The sequence below is a fragment of the Diuraphis noxia genome, unplaced genomic scaffold (genome assembly GCF_037042655.1).
Source record: "Diuraphis noxia isolate RWA-SAM2 unplaced genomic scaffold, SU_Dnox_SAM2 contig0002, whole genome shotgun sequence".
In the NCBI taxonomy this organism is placed as follows: domain Eukaryota; kingdom Metazoa; phylum Arthropoda; class Insecta; order Hemiptera; family Aphididae; genus Diuraphis; species Diuraphis noxia.
The window spans coordinates 75,448,867-75,469,776 of record NW_028301712.1 but is presented as its reverse complement, the minus strand read 5'-3'; the positions used below and the strand labels follow the sequence as shown (position 1 = coordinate 75,469,776).

The 20,910-nt window shown below is 29.8% G+C and overlaps 1 protein-coding gene across 2 annotated transcripts in view; it reads left to right on the top strand.

The window, feature by feature from the left end:
- The window catches only part of DIP-beta (Dpr-interacting protein beta), a 217,546-nt gene that overhangs the window by 70,445 nt on the left and 126,191 nt on the right, over positions 1–20,910 (top strand). For both annotated transcript variants that reach the window (XM_015509734.2, XM_015509726.2), the window contains exon 2: positions 7,684–7,969. In XM_015509734.2, the coding sequence (XP_015365220.1) occupies positions 7,870–7,969 (100 nt within the window). In that variant the 5' untranslated portion in view covers positions 7,684–7,869. The remainder of the gene's footprint in view (positions 1–7,683; positions 7,970–20,910) is intronic.

Genomic DNA, 20,910 nt, shown 5'->3' with positions numbered 1-20,910 from the left:
AAGCCTTTACCTCAAAATAAAAAAAAAAAAAATTATAGTTAATAATTATTATTTAATACCGACAAAAAATAAATAACATTATATTATTCGTGGAAATAAACACTGACTCACCGTCTCTTCTCTTGACCGTTTTATATACGTTTCAAATGATTGAATTCTGATTTTTAAAAAACACTGACCATAATAACAGATATTTACTCCATGTGTACATTTTAAACTTATTTTGCAGAATAGGGATACTTTTCTGGTTCTTTTGGATCACGTTCTGTACAAAATTTCACTCGTTATTAAACGAGGTATCTGAATAAAATATAATTTTATATTGGGTGCAAACAAATAATTTATAATATTAAGAAAACATATTTAATTATGATATAGGTTTACGTTTGCCACATGGACACGATATTATTTTACTGCACACGCTGGACACACAAATCATGCAAAAGCATGTAACAGACTATATTGCTTTTCTTTAATTTTTAATTTAAATTCACTTTGAAATAATCCGATAGGGTTGTGCAGTAAGAGTGTATTATAAGTAAAATAATAATAATACACATAAACGGTGAATATATGTTCTTATAAACACAAATTTTTAAACGAACAGAAAAGTATAGAAAACGCATTAATGAGAATAATAATATATTTGGTTTTGTTTCACTGGTCGGGGGCACATATCGCACGGCGCAACGCGTGTGTAGTATTTCTTTTTTATACCTTCTATACGGTTCTATAATAAATAATAATGTATAATATTATCGTATTGTAAAAATATTAAAGAAAGATAACATATTTAATATTATCTACACATTGAATTCTATACGGCAATGTAATATGTATGGGAAACGTTTCGTTACCTAATAAATTATTTGTAATTCGTTGTTTTTTTCAATTACCGGAATTATCATGATATTCATATTATACACACACGTACGTGTATATTATTATTGCATCAGTATGTTTGGTAAGCGCATTTATTATATTCGTACATGGCACGTAAAACCTACGTATAATAACAGTAATAAGATATAACATTATTATATTATGCACACTCGTTTCCACTTTTTTTTTCCATCTGTTAGCAGGATTTTTTTTTACGCGCGATCTCTACCTACGTTGCTCATATCGGCACAGTTACCCTCTCTCTACCTTTCTTTCTTTCTTTTTCTTTTTTCTTAGCGTGAAAAGTTGGCATTTCCCTCGGAGTCTACTTTATCGCTGGCGACGCCGCTGGAAGGAAACACCCCACGTCCAAGGAGCCGGTATTTAGGTGCCCGGATATAATATTGTGGTGGATAAGTTTCCAATCCTCGGCACGGAAGCTTATTATATAAAATATACCTATCCACTATTTAATAATATGTATATTATTGTGTATCGTATAAAAAAAAAACATCGCCAACAAAGTGGCCGTTTCCGACACACGCAACGTGCGACCAAAACACATCGACATCGCCTCGACCCTTCCCCCCCCCCCAACAACATACCGCGCACACGAAAGTTCAACCCCTCTCGCCATTTTACATTTGTCAAGTTTTCACGTTTATTTTTCCCATCGAACAATGGTTTAGCTGAAAAAACGAAACGTTAACGGACCTCGTGCAAAATTATTATCATTATCATTATTTATGGAGATCGGTCAACCGCATAATAATAATAAGTGCAACGAACGATTTTCTTTATAATACCTGTTTTATATAAGTACTATGTAAAATTAAAATAAAACATTGTAACACTTTATGTTCAAATATCGATGCTACTTTACATAGGCGCAATTTAGGTTAAATGTATTGGAGAGCTTTAGATTTATGTTGACCAAAGTGACCAGTGTTATAGAGGGTTATACCTCCCACACCCTCCACCCATACCCATCATCAGGCTAACTTTTTAAAGCCTCTGTAGACTATATACATTTTTCATTGAAATTACGTTATCAACTAACAAAAGTTAAGATACTTCTAATATGTAATATTATGTGTTAAGTGGAAGATAGGTGGGAAGTATACACCATAATAATGATACATTTATTTTATTACACACAAAACACTAGCAGTGACTGCAAGGAACGGAATAATTGCCAAGACATAATTCTTTAAAAATAAAATGTTTGTGGGACCTAAATCTTAATATAAACAATGGCCTATAATAAACTATTATTATTCTTTGATTGTCTTTTGTTTTCAATATACTTACTGCAGATTTATAATTCGTGTCCAAGTATGGTATTTCCTTTTCGTATTATTGTTAGATTAGTTAAGATGGATAAAGGTAAAAGAGTTAACATTTTCTTACCATCATTTTCGGTTTTCTTATCATTCGAGTAGTTACGAGTCTGAATACAAATTGTTGGTAATTTTTTAAGGGTGCTATTGTGTCAAAAAGGCAATTTTATAATTGCAGAATACTTGTCAATATTTTTATGGCATTTAAATCCAAGCTCTACGTATTATTTTATCGCACACTACGCTACAGTTTTTTACATTTTATCGTGTTGTGTACTCAACTTCGGAAATGAATGCTTGTTTTTCGGACATTCCAGTGATGTACGTTAAGCTTAGATACTTCACGGTCTGTACCGTCGTCACTGTACGGTGTGCTCGAAATGTATATATATATATATATAATATATTATATTATATTATAGTGAGCATTTTCGTTTGGACGTTGTAGTCGGTATTTACCACCAGAAGTGTGGAGCAGAGGGAGTAGGGGAGGGTTGAAACCGACGAGAGCTGTAATTACACTAGTCGTATATGCGGAGTATAATGAAATATACACACACACACACATAAATAATATATATATACATATATATATATCTATGTATCTCCTTCGGTCGTTTATCATTCGACTGAGAATGAATTAAAATTCACACACACACGAGCTTGTGGGTGTAGGACTCGACGTATGTTATTGCATATTGTCTATCACGTATGGAAGACGACCTTTCGCGAGACCGTTCGTCGAGAGCTGCAACAACGTCGAGGGCTACTGCGATGACACTGACGACACGGTTACGTAGAGACGATTCGCCTTCGCGTGACGGCAAGACGCGTGTCGTACCATCTTTGACAGATTGATGTTCCGGACGAGTATAATATATTATATTGTGCGAATCTTCGAGAAACTGTCGTTCTCGTTGGTTAGGTTAAGCTTTGACCTTTGTCGTGATATTCGAAGACTCTCGCAACTAGAAAACCTAACTAAAAACTCGTGTCCGACCGACCGCTTTTGAATGTAAGTGCAATATAATATATGGTACAACGATTATTATATGCGTATACATACACATCAGTCCGACAGTCCACATACTTAAATTAATAATATTACATACAACAGCTGCTTCTATAAGCATGCATAGTTGTATTACTGCCTTATATCCATACGCTTTGCATGCAATATCGTTTTGTGCTTTGATATCATATTATAATCAACACTCGGTCGGTAACGTTCACAATTATTTATGTATATTAATAAAATTATTGTATAAAAGCAGTCCTGTTCTAATGCAAAAAATGTGGTCAGTAGCAATATGATATTGTATACACATAATTTTTGAATTTTGAAGACAAATTGAATAATTACGTATATACTAAGCATAGAGCTAATTTAGTAGGAAGTTATAAAAGCACATATTATATATTATATTATTATGTTCTAATAATATTACCATTATAACTATAATAATTATAATAATAGTATATATTATTATGAATAGCGTATTTCAGTTACAAAAAATGCGTAGACGCACCGGTACAATATTGAAAATACACGTACAAGATATTTTGCTAACATTGTCCACGTTCTATAAGTGTGATTGAAACGCACACATAAACACAACGCCAAAAAAGAAAAAAACAATTTTTATATTATGTATATTGTATACCTATCAATAATGTAAAAACACCTATTATTTGTAAACTTAATTATATAATTCACTTAGTCATCATGAAAGCTGAAAAGGTGTATAAACGTATATACATGGGTTAATCTAACAGTGTTTCCACGAAAAGCTATTGGTTATTCGTTAAAAATCAAAGTGTTTCCTATATACATTTAATTTGGTTTTTGTTATAGCTGAAGGCTGTAACAGCAAACAAATATCATATTATTTGTATAAACAATTTTATATTATATTAAATCATACAGAGTGATTCATCATACATATAATCATTCCCTATTTTTTTTTCAACAATGCATTTATACAAAATCTACATGTACTTTCTAAATAAACTTTATGATCGTATGACTTTCAAATTTTTAAGATTCTTTTTTTACTTATATTAATTATGAAATTAATATAGTGTTTATAATCAATAATACTATTTAATTAAAAAGTATACTGTGGAGATAGGTATAAACTTCTATTTTTAAAATGAGAACTTTCTATTTAACTGTAAATAATTGCATTATTCAGTAGATATATTGTCTGACAATTTTGGCGTGTCAAAATCAAGAATGGAAAATATGTTTTTGTATTATTGTCATATTATCTAGTCTTCGTTTTGTAAAAACTATAATATTTTATAATGTAGGATTTGCATTTATGGGTTACAGTGGTCAATAACTAAAAAGCTTCAATATTATGCTACTGTACACAGGTACACAGCTCCAATCGTGTCGTTGCGTATTTATATGGAATATGATAAAATCAAATTTAAACCGCTTGAAAATTAATTTTAAAACAATATGTAAATACATGCAATGTGTGTTAACCGAGTATTATATGTATAATAATTTATCGTATACGATGTCAAATATACAACATAATATTCTCGACTTAAAATAAGACTGCAGCTGATATTTGCGATTCGTGAAATTAATTATTTTTGTTCCCCATACAGAATACACAAGATGGTTCGTGTGCACTGAAGTATAACTGTGGATTTGCTATCATGAAGATTTTCAACTAGATGCAATGTTGCGCACAAACAATACTTTATATATTAATATAGGTTTGATACGTCATGAGAAACTGTACAAGCATTATACTGTCCGCATTCTAAACAATACATGTATTGTTTTCATCGTGTGTAATTAATAATTTTGATTAAACACCAAAGCATACCAAGGCCAGGTTACGGCAAGAAAACCTTTTCATTAATTCAAAATTGTTTAACATTAAAAAATGTATTCTATATAAATAAAATATTTAACGATATTATTAAATAGGCATTATCATAATATTCCACCCACCTTCTGTACACTGACTCAAGCGTGGCTGCCCACACTATCTTTTGTTTTAATTATTATTTATTTAATTTTTTTTTTGTCTTCAGTTTTTTAAATACTTTCAAACTTAGCCGATGGTATCTTTATTATTTATGTTTATTACTAAATGTTATCCATTTTCCAAAAAATAATAATAAGTTTAGATGACAAATAATACGGAAATTGAATTTAATAAAAACAAAAATCAATAAAAAAAAAAACATAATATTCCATTCTTCTATTCTAATATTTTAAAAATTATTCAAAGTGTAACATGCATATAATTGATTGGATCTAGCGAAAGTATGATAGCGAAGTAATAGTTGCTAAGTAAAAAGATAGATATTCGAATAAAATAAACATAATCATTCAAAAATATTATAACAGAGAAAAAGGTTAATATATGTTATAAATAGATTCATAATCACTATTTTAGATTCTGAGCAGAGTGAGGAATGTATTGATTTTATTATGATGTGTGTGTGATTTTTTTTGTGTCTGTCATCACGTTTTCGGGCAGTAAAAATGCTTCGATTTTCGACTTTAGTACCTTAGTGAATCTAATCGGTACTTTGGGGGGTCAAAAGTAAAAAATTCTCAATAATTTTCTAAATAATCGGGATAAAAAAACTAAAAATTAAGGAAAAAAACGGCAATTTTTATACACAATCAGTTTTCGACAAAATCGATTTTGGTTTTTGATGTAACTTATTTAAAACAAATGACCATCGATACATGAAATTTTCACCAAATATTTATGTAAGTATATTCTATCCACCATGCAATTTATAAGCATAATATACAATTTTCGATCACATAGTCACAAGTTTTTTTTATAAGCATTCAAAGTTTGAATTTCGACAAAATACGTAAAAATCACGAAAATTCGCAAATTATTTTAAGCTAGAAATACATAAAATTTTTTTTTCAAATCTAAAATTTGAAAACTTAATACAAGATTTCTTACAATTTTGTCAACCTTTATCATAAAATATATATCCACCAAAAATCAAATTAAATTTTTATGAGCGTTTGAAATTAAAATTTTTACAACAATTTTTGGATTTTCACTGAATTTCACATTTAGCGATTTTCTTATTTTGGTGTAACTCTAAAACAAATTATCGTAGACAATTTAAATTTTCACTGAATATTTATATAGGCATTTTCTATATTTGATAACATTTTTAAAATATTTCGATTTGTTCTGAGGTATTTACTGACATTTTAATTTTTCAACTTTTTTAGTTTTTTTCTCTAACCCTTCATATCGTTTACATTTATTTCAAAAAGATTGTACTTACAGATTAACTGATAAACGTAAAATAGACTATAGAGATAAGTATAATATGCGGAAATACTTAGACTAAGAAAAATCTATGAGCCATGTACTTAAGGACATCCCGTCACACTCTCAGGCGAACCAACTTGTGACCCTAAAGTTGTTCTTTACTTTATTTTTATTCTTATTAGTCCCGATCGTGTTTTTTGTCTTAAGTACATATTATTATGAAGATTAATCATTACGAATAAGTGACTACTATCAACTACCGTGCCATATCAGACCCCGAAGTATATTATTTATTTACGGTTGTCTTTATACATCAGTATTCTTAACGTACTATTTTCTAATAGATTGTGTATAAAATACTAATTTTTATTCTTTGAGAAATAATGGGTCATGCTGACCATATTCATGCGAGGGTGAAGAAAAATATGCTTTATATTATAATATAACTATTAAAATACTCATAAAAAATAGTTGATATTTTTAAAATATTTCATAACAAACCGAGAAAGAAAAAACCGTGAGATATACGCAACAATATCTTAATACTAAAATGTATCGATTGAAATTGAAATACAATTTATTATGCAATATATACTTTTGTTAAAAAAATGTAAAGGTAGCATATCATTATATTATTATATATAATATATTACGTATATAATAAAAAGGAATGACAATCAATCGTCAGCAAAGAAAAATTGGACTTTTCGCAAACACATAAGTATGTTATTATGCTCGAGTATACGTTTAAACCTATTATATTCGTTACGACGTTACATAAAAACGCTATAAATAAAAGGAAAGTAATTTACACGGGAAACGATTTTTTGTTGGAGTTTAGTTATTTTTCACTTGGTGTAAGCAGTTTAGGCTTACGCGACAACAGCGGGAACTGTTTTAATTGCTTACAATACGAGGAATAAATTTCAAGTAAATATAGTGAAATAAAAATATAATAAATTACGTAACCGCGCGTTCGATGATATCACAGAACCTTAACAACGTGATTTAGTCAATTTAGACCATACATAATTCATAATATACAATCATCTCGGTGAACATTTTTGTGTCACCCACATGTTCACATCCAATCATTGCAGTACTCAAAACATCAAATTGTCTTGTGTGATTGTTACGTTTTATGTTTTATAGTTTTTCGCTTTTGTTTTTGTGTCCAACAGGCGGTCAGGAAGAATACAATGTGCGCAGCAGACACCGATACAGACATATCTGACCACAGTGACTTGACTGGTTCGGTCGGACAACGACCGACCACGATAACTGTCTAGGCCGGCGACGAGAACGTCACGCAAGTTCGGTTGACTTGAACGATTTACGACTATAATTATATAGGCCCTTCGCCAGACATGCGGGCGGCTCCGATGCCGAAGGGACACGGTCGGACGAGCAAAATCGTCCGACTCGCCGTTGTGATCGCAGCGATTGCGTTTTGCTTTACCACTCGAGGTGAGTACAACATAGTTATATTTACTTTTAGAGCTTAACACTATAATATTATTAAAACAGATAATACTACTCAAATACGATACCTAGAAACTACGCGTATTCCTAGATCGGCATTTAAAGAGCTCCATAATTAGATTATTATTATTATATTATGAGATGTTATGATTGAATTATATTGAACGTATTATTAGTTTTTCTCTAGCGTATCCAATGAAATATAGGTTTTTATAGGCGTTTAAATGATGGAAAAAAATATTAAAATAAATATTATATTACTTTAATATTAAACAGCGTGGAGCTAAAAAAATAAAGACCATACGACAATTATTGCGTCACCTAACTATACAACAAGTCTATATTGCAATTCCTTGTTTTATTTTATTACGGTAATTACACCACAGTGTAAGATAGATATTAGGAACCTGATTGAAATACCTAAAATTAAAATTGCAAGTAAAGTCTTATGGTTTATATACTAATTTTCATCGGTTGTTCTTCTAATAACTCCATTTGGATGCCGTTAGATTTATTTTTAGTGAATTTTAAGTAAATAACTTATTATAATATTGATAACGGATTTAATCTTGACAATTCACGACGAGAACAATTTTTCAAGATAAGTAAAATATTAAATTATCTTGTAAAATGATATGGTTATCTCTTATCAATAATAAAAGTTGAAAAGCAAACTTTAAAATTAGAAACAAAACCGGGACATGTTTTTATAATAAATAAAAAACTATATATACAAAAAAATAACGAGAAGGCGATTAAAAAGAAGAAGAAGAAGAATACCTATACAAAAATAACAATAATTTTATACATTTTACTTTTTATTAGAATACATATCTAATTTGAGAAAATATTTTGTGATTGAAATATAATATAATGTTCATTTACTGTTTTCTGATAAATTTATTTTAAATTTTGGTTGTTCTAACTAACTTTTACTGTGATCAATTTTTCATGGTTCCTTGAGTGTCAATATTACAGATTTCCACTGAATTCGGTAAATTTCTAGAGTTTATCATTTCTATTATGCGTTGTAAAGTTATTGTAAATCATACGATCGGTCGCACGTGAGAGCTGAGGATAACATGCCTCCACACACGCGTGATCACGAGAAGACCAGGATTTGTATGCACGCATATCCTACCGAATCCCACCCATCATTGACCCTCGAACAAGAACCTTCCTGAATCCCATCTTGGAAAAACCCGGTTATCTGTTTTTCTAGGTTTCGATCCCCACGCTGACAGTCATAGTACATAATAATATCAAATATGTATTGATAGTTAAGTACACTTGCAGCTGCCGTGCTAAGTTTAAATACTAAACTTGTCACCGTGTCAATTCCATAAGGTAAGGAACGTGCAATTACGACAGTATATAATTAAAGCAATTTATTAATTGTCCTCGTCTAACTACAGCAGTGTCTCGCGAACCGCACTCTTACAATAATCATTATTGCCCAAGTTTCCCATATTACGTATGCTGACAACGCCTGTCCACGGCCTACACAAGAACGATTCAACTCTGATAATATGTATATTGTATATACTACTGCCATGCGATTATTATTATTATTATCACCAACTTGCAGTTCATCGACGACGGAAAATTATTGAAATATCGTCGACTAACTAGCAGACCGTATAATGTTAATTTTAAACACAAACTAGATCATGAGAAACTACTTTTGAACAACTAAGTTAATTAGTCAATTAACTAATGAGTTTTTGTTTTAAAATTTTTATAAAACCATATAATTTTACCTTAACCTGCAGTGTATTTTTCAAGGAATTTCAATGTTTAAAAATCAGTTTGTTAGTGATTAGTTGATTATAGTATTAACTTATAAGTTATAACTATTATAACTTATATAAGTGCATACAGTTTAGATGAGTTTACTAGTGGATGGACTGCCATTTTGTAGGCACTTCTGCTCTGCGATACCTATTCCACTCAACATTTAAACTTTAAATAATTATAACCAATTGACTTAGTAGGTATACTAATTTTAAATCGATTTCAATCTGTCGATATTATTGTAAATATTGTTCTAATTAAATAAAAACTTAATAATATCATTTAATTTAAAATTAAAAACAATAATGAAATATAATTTTAAAAAACTTGATTTATTTTAAAATAATTTTGTTTTGTAATGAGTTAAAATTATGTTTAAAAAATGTATTTAAAACATTTTTATTATTAAAAATAATGATGAGTTTTCAACATTAAAAGAATGAACCTTTATACATTATTATTATACGCATATGTTTATCAAACTCAACTACACGGGCGATTTTCTGTCTCGTATAGATATGTGTACCTACTCAAGAGTTATACATGTGAGTATAAAATAATGATATCGTTGGTATTTGTCGTTTAATGATCTTCTACATAATATTATACTTGTATTATAATATAAGTAAAACATTGACCACAGTATTCTATCATTCAGTTTTTAATTTGAATATATCGTTATATGTATTATGCGCTTCAATAAGTTTGCTCTTCCCTGCCTAACCAATTTTTTACATTTAATAATTTATTTATTGAAATTTTGATATTTAGAATTTATAAATATGTATACAGGTACTTATAAAGATGATAATATTTTTAAGTTCTCGTGATTTTTTATATTACTAAAGGAAGTTCATGTGACAATATTTAAACTTCTATTTTTAAAATGACAGCCTCTTTTTTTTCTAAAATATAAATTATTTAGTTGATAATAAATTGTTTTGAACATTTTAATACACATATTACCGACGTATATACTTATAACTCAAAATTTGAAGAAGTAATTTTTTCCACGCTTTTCGGGCGACGAATATAGTGTTTTAAAAACAAAAATCCAAGTATTCATAATACATTTATAATACATTTATATGACTATACTATGCTTCGACCCATTTCCCCCCAAAAATAGATGTATTACTCTTACGTATAAATATATAGAAACTAACATTACACTTTTGAGATATTCAATGTGCTGCAAAAATACTAACCGACGCATGACAAGTCTTATGACCCAATATAAAAATATATTATATATTTATGTATTATCATAAAATGTTGTACTAATCATAATTATTATTCTTCGATCAATGAATTTCGTGCAGAATTAAGAGTGTTCTAAATTACTTTTGAACAATATAGTTTACATGCTTTGTTATTATTTGAGGACGATTTAAATTTAAAAAATGTAAATATGCTATATATTACTTATTAACCTAATACATACAATACGTAACTACGATTATTTTTTTTTCGGAGGGGTGTGGGTACGAATACTATTTTTTCTACCCCTGGATCCATCATTAGCACTTGATAGTTTAATGTTTATCACGTAATATATTTTTATAATAATATAATCCACTCGTGGATGTTTAGTTCATCGATAGACACGCATAAAACTGTTAAAAACTAAATTAACGATTAAAAAAAAAAAAAAAAAAAAAACAGAAAAAAGACTGTTAAATTTTTCATTTTTTTTTTTTCATACCGTTAGCCTGCACAACGGACGGTAATAAAAATAAGCTTAAGTTTTAATTGGTAAGCGAGACCGGTGGAACTTTTTAACGGCAGTCAAGGTGATGAAGAGTGGGTGCAAAAGAAAAAAGAAAATAATTTTATACACCTATTTATGCTCAAAACCCCGAGCGAGTCATAAACGCAATTTTCACAGTGTCCGCGTGGTTGGAGAAGAGTGGGTTTGTGGTAGTGACAACACACACTCGGTAGGGGTCCGGGCACACGATTAACCGTACACATACTATTTAAACGGTTTCGTGCTGTTCAGTAATTACCGACGGCATCGCGGGGTACAGCCGACCTGACGATTTGCGGATGTTATAAGGTGGCGGCGGGTGCAGGGTACGAAAAAGGAAAAATAGCTAAAGCGATTCAATGAATAAGCAAACAAAACACACACAAACATAATATCTAATAAAGCTAAACAATGCATTTATGAGTGTGTGCGTGGCCGAGCGTTATGTTTCACATCGACTTACTGCAGCAGACTCCCATTGCATTTGAATAAATTATAAACCCATCGAATCCACATCGTCTTTTTTATTTTTATAACACCTGCCTATGCGTGCAGTATCGTCGGGGTTTATTTATTATTATTTCGTTTATCATATCCTAAATAATATTCCGAACCTATTTCCGAAAATATGCTATAAATATTCTACAATAATCGCGCGTATTGTGTCGTCTTAAACTGACACTATACTGTGCCCAGTTTATCGAAATACAAAACAAATCATCTCCGCGCCAATGGTGTCTATAACGCATCTTGATTATTCATAGCAAATCTGAGTTCCAACTAAATTGACGTAATCGATCGAAATCGGTAGAGGTCCGTTACGACATTATTATAATATTCTTATTATTTCATACACGTATCGAATCCCACTCCGCCTTCCTTGCCAATAACGTCACCGTAATAGCATCGTTTTTATTTCAACTCCATTTAATAATATTTGGATTTCAGACAATATCGACGCGATCGATCAAAAGTCGTCGTGTCTGGTATTTTCGGTTTTATGTTATTTTTTATGTAAAATGACATTTCGTGTAGACAATTTAATACCATTAAAGCTGAATTTCAATATTGTTATAACTTATAATAATAAATATTATTATTTAGTTATTCTTAGTTACTTTTATTAGGCACTCACTAGAGTCATGAGTTTCAACAACTGATATTGAAAAAATAAAATACGATTATATTTTAATAAAATATTATACGCATTATAATATTTAGTACATAAGTTGTAAATCGAAATTAGGCGATGTCAATTTTATTGTGCCAGTATAATACTCATAATAACAATAATAAAATAATAATAACAATGGTATTACTACTCGATCGTTAAGGCCAGCGGTGGCCACCAGACAAAAGTATAATCAGTCGCTAAAAGGTCTTAAACAACGTAATGCAAAACGTGTGATAGAAGTTTTGTTGTGTTAAAAATTAAACGCTAAAGTTTTCCTCGTAGAAACGTCTTTAATTCCGAATAGAATTTAGTTTAATTTATCTCGAAAAAGCTTGCTTCAATGCTTACTCGTTTAATTACTACGCTAAACGTTTATTCGAACCATTGTAGCTATATACAATACCAGTCCTTAATTAGTTTGTTGAATAAAAAAAAAAATCACTATTGATTCATACTCAGCATTGGACTTTATTAAAATGATAATATTTATTATTATTATCGTTACGTGTAATTTTAATTTATTAGTGCCTTCAATCATCCACATCTTGTTATTGTTTATTTTACTTTGATAAATATTAAATACAACTGTTCTTTCAACCAAAAAATAGACCTACATTAAATATAATGTAGCACAAATTATTTTGTTCTTATAAATCATGTGCAAATGACAAAAATAAATAATACAGTGAAATTATGGTATTTATATATAGGGTAGTTATTACAAAGCGTACATGATTATAACAAAATAATGAACAACGATATTTCCATGTACTTACCAAAGCACTTGAGTGCAAATGCGATTGTTTTTTTCTCTCTTTTATATTTATTAACTGTTCACAAATAATGCTCTGTGAAAATATATATACAAATGTAAGATTATATTTTAATGACAAAAAAAAAAAAAAAATACATGATAAAAAATTTGAATTTAAGGCGTTCGCGTAAAATATATTATATAGAGTACATTAGGTTTAAAATATATTATCTCGATTAATAAAATTAGGGTTGAATGAAAAATAAAACGAAACCTAATAATTTAGTAATTCGGAGTATATAAATTCGTGTTATTTCGTTTTTCTGATCTTAGGAAGGGTTTTCTTCTGAGAGGTAATGTATATGTTACTGTGAATGTCCGCAGTTGGTGAATGCTGACAGTCACCGGTTAATGTCGTCGTACAAAAAAATCATAGGTGAATGTTTGCTTATTGATTAAATTTGTGATTTTAGTAAACATTCACTAGTTAATGTCGAAAAAGCATAAACAATGGGGGCCGGAGGAGAAGTATTGGCAACATAGTTCCTTCTCCGGTCCTCGATACCATAGGAAAAAAAAAAAAAGTTAATGTCGAAATTTATACTACGACATTGTTGAATGTTGGTAATTCTGATATTATATTTTAATCTAATTTAGGAATAACGGAAGGGTCACAATTAAAAAATAGTATCTTATACATACTATCTAGTAGGTACCTATGCTGCAGTATAAGGTATGGTACAAATTGATAATTTCGATAAAATGTTTTATTACCTTACCCAACTACTCTTATTAATCTGGATAAAAAATTATATCTACAAAAAAGTGTAGCTGTAGAAATGTTGCCATTTTATGTAGTACACATTGGCATGACAGTTTGTCATGCTGTAATAAGTAATAATATAAAATAATCATAATTTAAACACCTTATAATAATATAAATATAATATTGTATAATATTGTTTAATAATAATTATAATAATTTTTTGATTTAATTAAACATAATAATATGTTGTTTCTATTTTATAATATGTGATATATTCAACTATAGTACCTACTATAATACTACAATATTATATGTGCTAATAACGTACCTACCTATGTCAACATAGACCATAACCTTGCTTTGTATGTTAACATTGACCAAAACCCTAACGTAAATGTCTGTATTATTTTAATTTTTCAACATTCACCAATTTATTAGGTGTATGTTAACATTCACCTGGTGACTGTCAGTTTTCACCCTTGCGGACATTCACAGTAACATGTATAATACGGATAAGACATTCCTATTTCTAATATATATATATAATATATATATATATATATATAACGTATGGTGACATGTGTGGGAAGAGTCTATACTAGTAACCATAATGGTTGTATGTGGTTAGTGGATATACGATATATTATGCTTCTAAATCTATCAATTTTTACATTCAATAATAAAAGTCGATATTATTTCTTAACATATTAATATTATTTAAAACTATATTTTGTAATTTATTATTTTTAGTATTGAATCTTAAAGTCATTATTCATGAAAATGGTTACACAAATTGTTGTATTGCGGGAAACAATAGATATATTAAAAATTATTTCATAATTCTTTGGAATACATTTTAAAAAACAATATATTTTAATATTTTAATATGGAAATATATTAATAGTTTTGATAAAAATGTTTCAGCTTATAATAATATATTCATTGAGCTCAATCATTGATAAACTCCAATATTTACAAGCACTTTGGCAGGTTAGGTTAGGGTTAAATACTGCGAAATAAGCAAATTTTATTTTGAATGCTTAAGAATTTCAGTGTTTATATTTATTATTATTATTATTATTATTATTACTTATATGATTATATTAAATATGATTTTTATTTATTATTATTATTATAAATATTTATTTAATTTGTAAAGGTTTGAATATCACAATTAGTTATTTTAAATTATATATATAAATACGTTATGTTTTGCGCGATTAACATTTAACTGGGCACTTACTATTATAATTAGTAAATTAAACATACTTAAGTTCTAATAGCTCTATTCTTCAATAATATTTTATAATAGCATCAATTTATCAAATATCAATGATGAGGATACTACAACCATAATATTTCAAGTAACCACTTTTGTAACTATTCTGCTGTTCGAACACACTTGAAAATATAGTATATATACATATATTATTATTTATCTACACATAAGCTCCGTTATAATATAATGTCGTTCCTGGAATATAACGGAAACCAAAAAATTCGGATATCAAAAATCAACGACCTAGTTGTTGTAAGATACGTGTTATGTGGGATATATTACAACGGTCAGTCACACAACTAAATCTAGTTGATCGAAAAAACCAATTCACGATTAGCTAGTATGAAATAAAAATAAGACTAATCACTGTAAATTAAAATGACACTTATATAAAATATTTAAATAACACAAACTATAATTATTATTATTCATTGCTAAGAAAATCTGAAATTACCCTTAATCCGAAGACCCGACCAAGAAATGCAATGTTTATTAGGTGATAATAATTATTATTATTCGGTGTATAGTATTAGTTTAGAATTTAGATCACTGCCTAAAAAATCATCATCGTCGTTGACAGTAAAATATTACGATAGGTATTGCGAGCACATTGTTTTATAGTTTTCCGGCTGTTACAATTCATCATTCACGTTTGATGCGGGACATTGTATGTCTGCAGACAAAAATTTAGGACCAAATGCCTACGCTACTGTTCAGCTGCGGTTCCATTGTGTTATGTAATATGCATGTTTGTACGTGTACTTAGGTGAGGTTGTCGTGTGTGCATGCCTTTGAATAGACGAGTTTCTCAACGATATTATATACACTGCTTGCAGTGACACGCATATGCTTAGGTAATTAACTAAATTGTGTGTGTGCATGTGTACTGCAGTGTTCAAACTCGGTTTAACCATTTTAATTCGAGATCCTCATCTTGAAGGAATTGGCGAAACTCTTGTTGGTTTTTTTTCGAACCCCGTATAATATTCTTTGAAAACCAAAAACAGACCATCCACAAAACCGTGGTGTTTAATCATTCATCCAAAGATCGTGAGCATAACATATTTTTAACGACTAATAAGCTATATGTTACAGAAAACCCATATAAAAACAATATAGTAGGTTATGCAGGTAGCTATTATTATATTGTACAAACAACATAAACTTTGTAGGCAATCTAGCTATGAAGACAAAATTGTTGCAGATAATATAGCAATATAAATCGGCGGCAAATGGGATAGGCACTATTTTCATAAACTGTAAAAAAAAAACTTGTGGAAAATAAAAACAATAATATTGTACTTTTATATAACTGATATTATTAGATTACAGTAAACAAATTTCTTGGGAATTCTTATTTTTGTGTCTCCCATAGTGTACCAACCAAATCCATAATTTTTTTATGAACCAATACAAATTAATTTTTGAAGCAAATTTACTATTTCTAAAGGCGATGTTACTACACGAAAAATATGAAATCAAAAACAAAGTCAAATTATTGTAAAACTGTTTGGAACCTGATGTACAATATAATGAAAATTTGTTGAAAGTCTGTATAAAATAAAATATTTATTATCTATTTATAATAAAAGAACATGCATCTTGGTCAGAGGTAAAAAATATATGTAATTAACGAAAAATATTAATATGATGAAAAACTCATTTGGTGCACTGGTACACGGATTATCTTAAAAATAACTTTTAAATTCAATGCTAATCAATTAATTGATTATTCAATACCTATTATTAAAAACTTTACAATTCTGTTCAAACCCACAGCAACGTACGAGTTTGATATAATAGTAAAAAAGGACTAGGTAAGATGCAATACATAGAGATGAGTCGTACTTTTACTTATATGTAGAACAGCCGATGGTATGACTTCAAAGCTCACCTGAGAACGAAATTTTCAACAGTCCCCTCCCTCCCTCCAACAACATAAATTGGGCATGTGTTCAAGTGATTTTAGGTAGTTTAATTCTTTCTTGATGATATTTTTATATACATTTTTTGATATGGTTTCGTCTTTCATTCAAATAAATGCAACTAGTTTTAACTTTGTAGACGGGGAGAGGGTGAAATAACCCCAAAGCAGGCGGTAACTAAAAATAAACTATGGAGTCGACCTCACACCACAATACAAACCATTAGGAATTCTGGAATTTTTTCATGTAACACAATCGTAAGCCAATTATAGTTTTCCAATCACAGAAATAGTTTACCTGGAATTCTGTAAAGTACAACCGCAACTGTTATAATGATATTACCTGCTATTTTGAACATACCAATCACATCTGCTTACCGATTTATCATTAAGGATGAGAATCATAAGCAAAAAAAACATGATTCGTCTACTGCGTTCTTCCTAACATTATTGTTATAATTACATAGCACTCGTCTGTGGACAGAATTTCGATTTTAATTGCTACCGAGCCAACCGGAATATTTATTATCGTGTGTGGACGTGTGGATAGCGGATGCATTTATAACACAGCCAACTTCCAAAAACGGCATTTTGTTTTGTGTGCTCGTCCCGAAATTGCAAACCGTTCTACATATACATCACACCACAGCAGGGCAGCTGCATATTATTATATATTATAGTGACGTCGAGTAGTATGTCCGTCGAGACGTATTAAAGTCGGGTATGTGCGAAGTGCGTGTGAGAATAGAACTAGGCGTAATCCGAGTTAGATACATGCGTATATTATATAATATATATATATGCATATAACATGTATTTTCATACATATACATATTATATATAATACTCAGTGTGTGTGTGTGTGTGTGTGTGTGTGTGTGTGTGTGTGTGTGTGTGTGTGTGTGTGTATGTGTGCGCGCTACAGACTTTTTGATTTTCTCGGGGTGTCATCCTTCACCAGCCAAGTTGCACTACCCCCGCAAGACTACCTATTTAGCTCTCGTGCCGAAAACCATATATTATATTCAGGCGTCCAAGAGAGATGGCTACACTGTAGTAGTAAGTGCATGTATGTGTGTGTTCGTATGAAGCACAAACGGGAAATCGCAGAAATTCCGCATTTCAACGGAAACCCACGAACCGGGTCGGGGGTGAAGTGACGACAAAAGGTCCAAATTAAACCGCATTCGAGAGAGAACTTTGTACGGCCCAAACGAAAAACGTCAATTATAACAAAACACTATACACCGCCTTTTGAGGTTGGTTTTTTTTTTGTTTTTAATACTTACGCAATTTGTTTGCTCGGAAAATACCGCCGGGGCGTTTTGTTATTATTTTTTTTTCCGTCCCGTAGAAGACGTGTTTGCAGTCGGTCACGAAGTTATTTTTTCTCTCGGGTGGCATAGGATTCACGAATTTCCTAAGGGACGTATGATTGCCACGTGTTTATATACTGTATATATATATATATAATACATTTTTTTCCGTTTCGATAAATTAAACTCGTATTCGTATTAATTTTTTTTTTTTTTTTTGTGACTTTCTTTTACATACGAAACGGTCGTCGACCATTGTAGCAGCAAGCCGGGTATTTAAAAACATACACTAAATTTGTCTCGTAGTTACAAACTTTGCAGCCCAGAATATAATGTTTTGTTTTTTTACTCACCCACGATTAGTAGATATATGTACACATTATTGCCACAATGTTTATTACAACGTTAACAATGTGTGAAAAATGTAAAATTAAGTTCACACGCGAAAAAGAAAATTTATGATTATTGCTTCATTTTCTCCATATAATATTTAGTATCTCTAATTCCATGAACGTAATTGTACCGGATTAGGACCAATAACAGGCTTAACAGGCGTGCGATTCGTTTACCATTATTATTACACGACAGCGATCAGAGTACGTATGTATATGTACGTTCATACGCTGAGCACATTCAAAGTTTTCAACCTTTGCAGTGCTTTAAAATAATAACGATATATTGTATTATTATGACCAAAACGGTTTTGTTTTTGTCGGTTTTAATTAAACTATGCAAATAAACGTGAACATATTAGTATATTATAAACACATCATTTAGTTATTCTAAACGTTCGTTCGCTTAAACGTAGATTACACACATTAAACCTCTATGGCATCCAAACTCCAAATAAACGCTCGCGTGTATACACTGCACTAAGTTGTATGCACTTATCGTTTATGTGTGTGCAAATGTTTATTTTATATATTATTTTATTTGACAAACATATAATAGCTTTAGCTTACGAATTAAAACGTTTCATTAATGTATATTATTGCACTATCTATAGGTCAAAAAGTATCAATCACCACTAAAAATGTTTTGATTAACAGACAAATATAATATATTTATTATAATAGTTGTTTTCAAGATTCTTTTGGAGCCATATTTTATTACGATGGACTTTTCACCGTGCCATTGTCAAAGTTAATAACATTCTTTTCATTGGTTTGTTTTACGTAACATGATTTTATGAAATAACTGCTGCATACATATTATATGTTTAGTAACTTAAGTAACTTAAGTAAATTTTTTTATTTTTTGATTTACTGAATTAAGAATAAAACAATCGAAAAGTTTTTTTTTTTAATCTAAGACAACCAATTTATGGAGATGTATTTATTTATGTCACAGAAATTTTTCACAAAATTTTTTATTTATTATTTTTTTTTTAATTTTAACTCATGATTACGATTTATCGATTTGAATACTTCCAGTATTATTTTCCTATTGCAAGTAGGTACGTAACTCCTTATATTAGCCATTATAGGTTTATAGTATAGTACTGGTATCATTCTTGCATTATTCTATGAATGACACAAACATGTTGCGGTGTATATCTTGTGTTTTATAATGTATGTCTTCCAATCAATGTGCAATTATTTTGAGAACGCGATACGCGCATGTGTTGTCTCCGTATTATAAGTGCATAACATTGCAAAAATTGTTTCACGTGGGAAAGAAACGAGAAGTCTACAGTTATTACCAAGAAACCAAAATTCATCATTAAAAAAGGAGAATTTTGTCACAGCGTTTTTATTTTTTCGATAAGACCAATTTATGAAAAGTTATTGAAGTTTGAAAAACTTAAAAATATTAGATTTTTAAAAGTATTATAACTTTTTTCTTATTAAAGATATCAAACAAATAAAAACTCTATGACACAGAAAATAGTATCTTCTATATTATTCTGTTAAATTTTGGTGTTTCTAACTAAGAGTACAGACTGAGTGGTTCTGTCCCATGCTAAACAGTTTTTGCAATTGAACGCACTTCTAAGACGGAGACAACACATACGGGTATCACGTCCTTTTATAGTTAATACGTTATGTGTTATTTATAATCATTAATGGTTAAATGGTGGCTCGATGTAGCAGAGTGTCTACACCCAGTTGCGTACGCGCTTCGAGTGTAAGCAACGGGTTATTTATATATTTATATATTAAAATATAG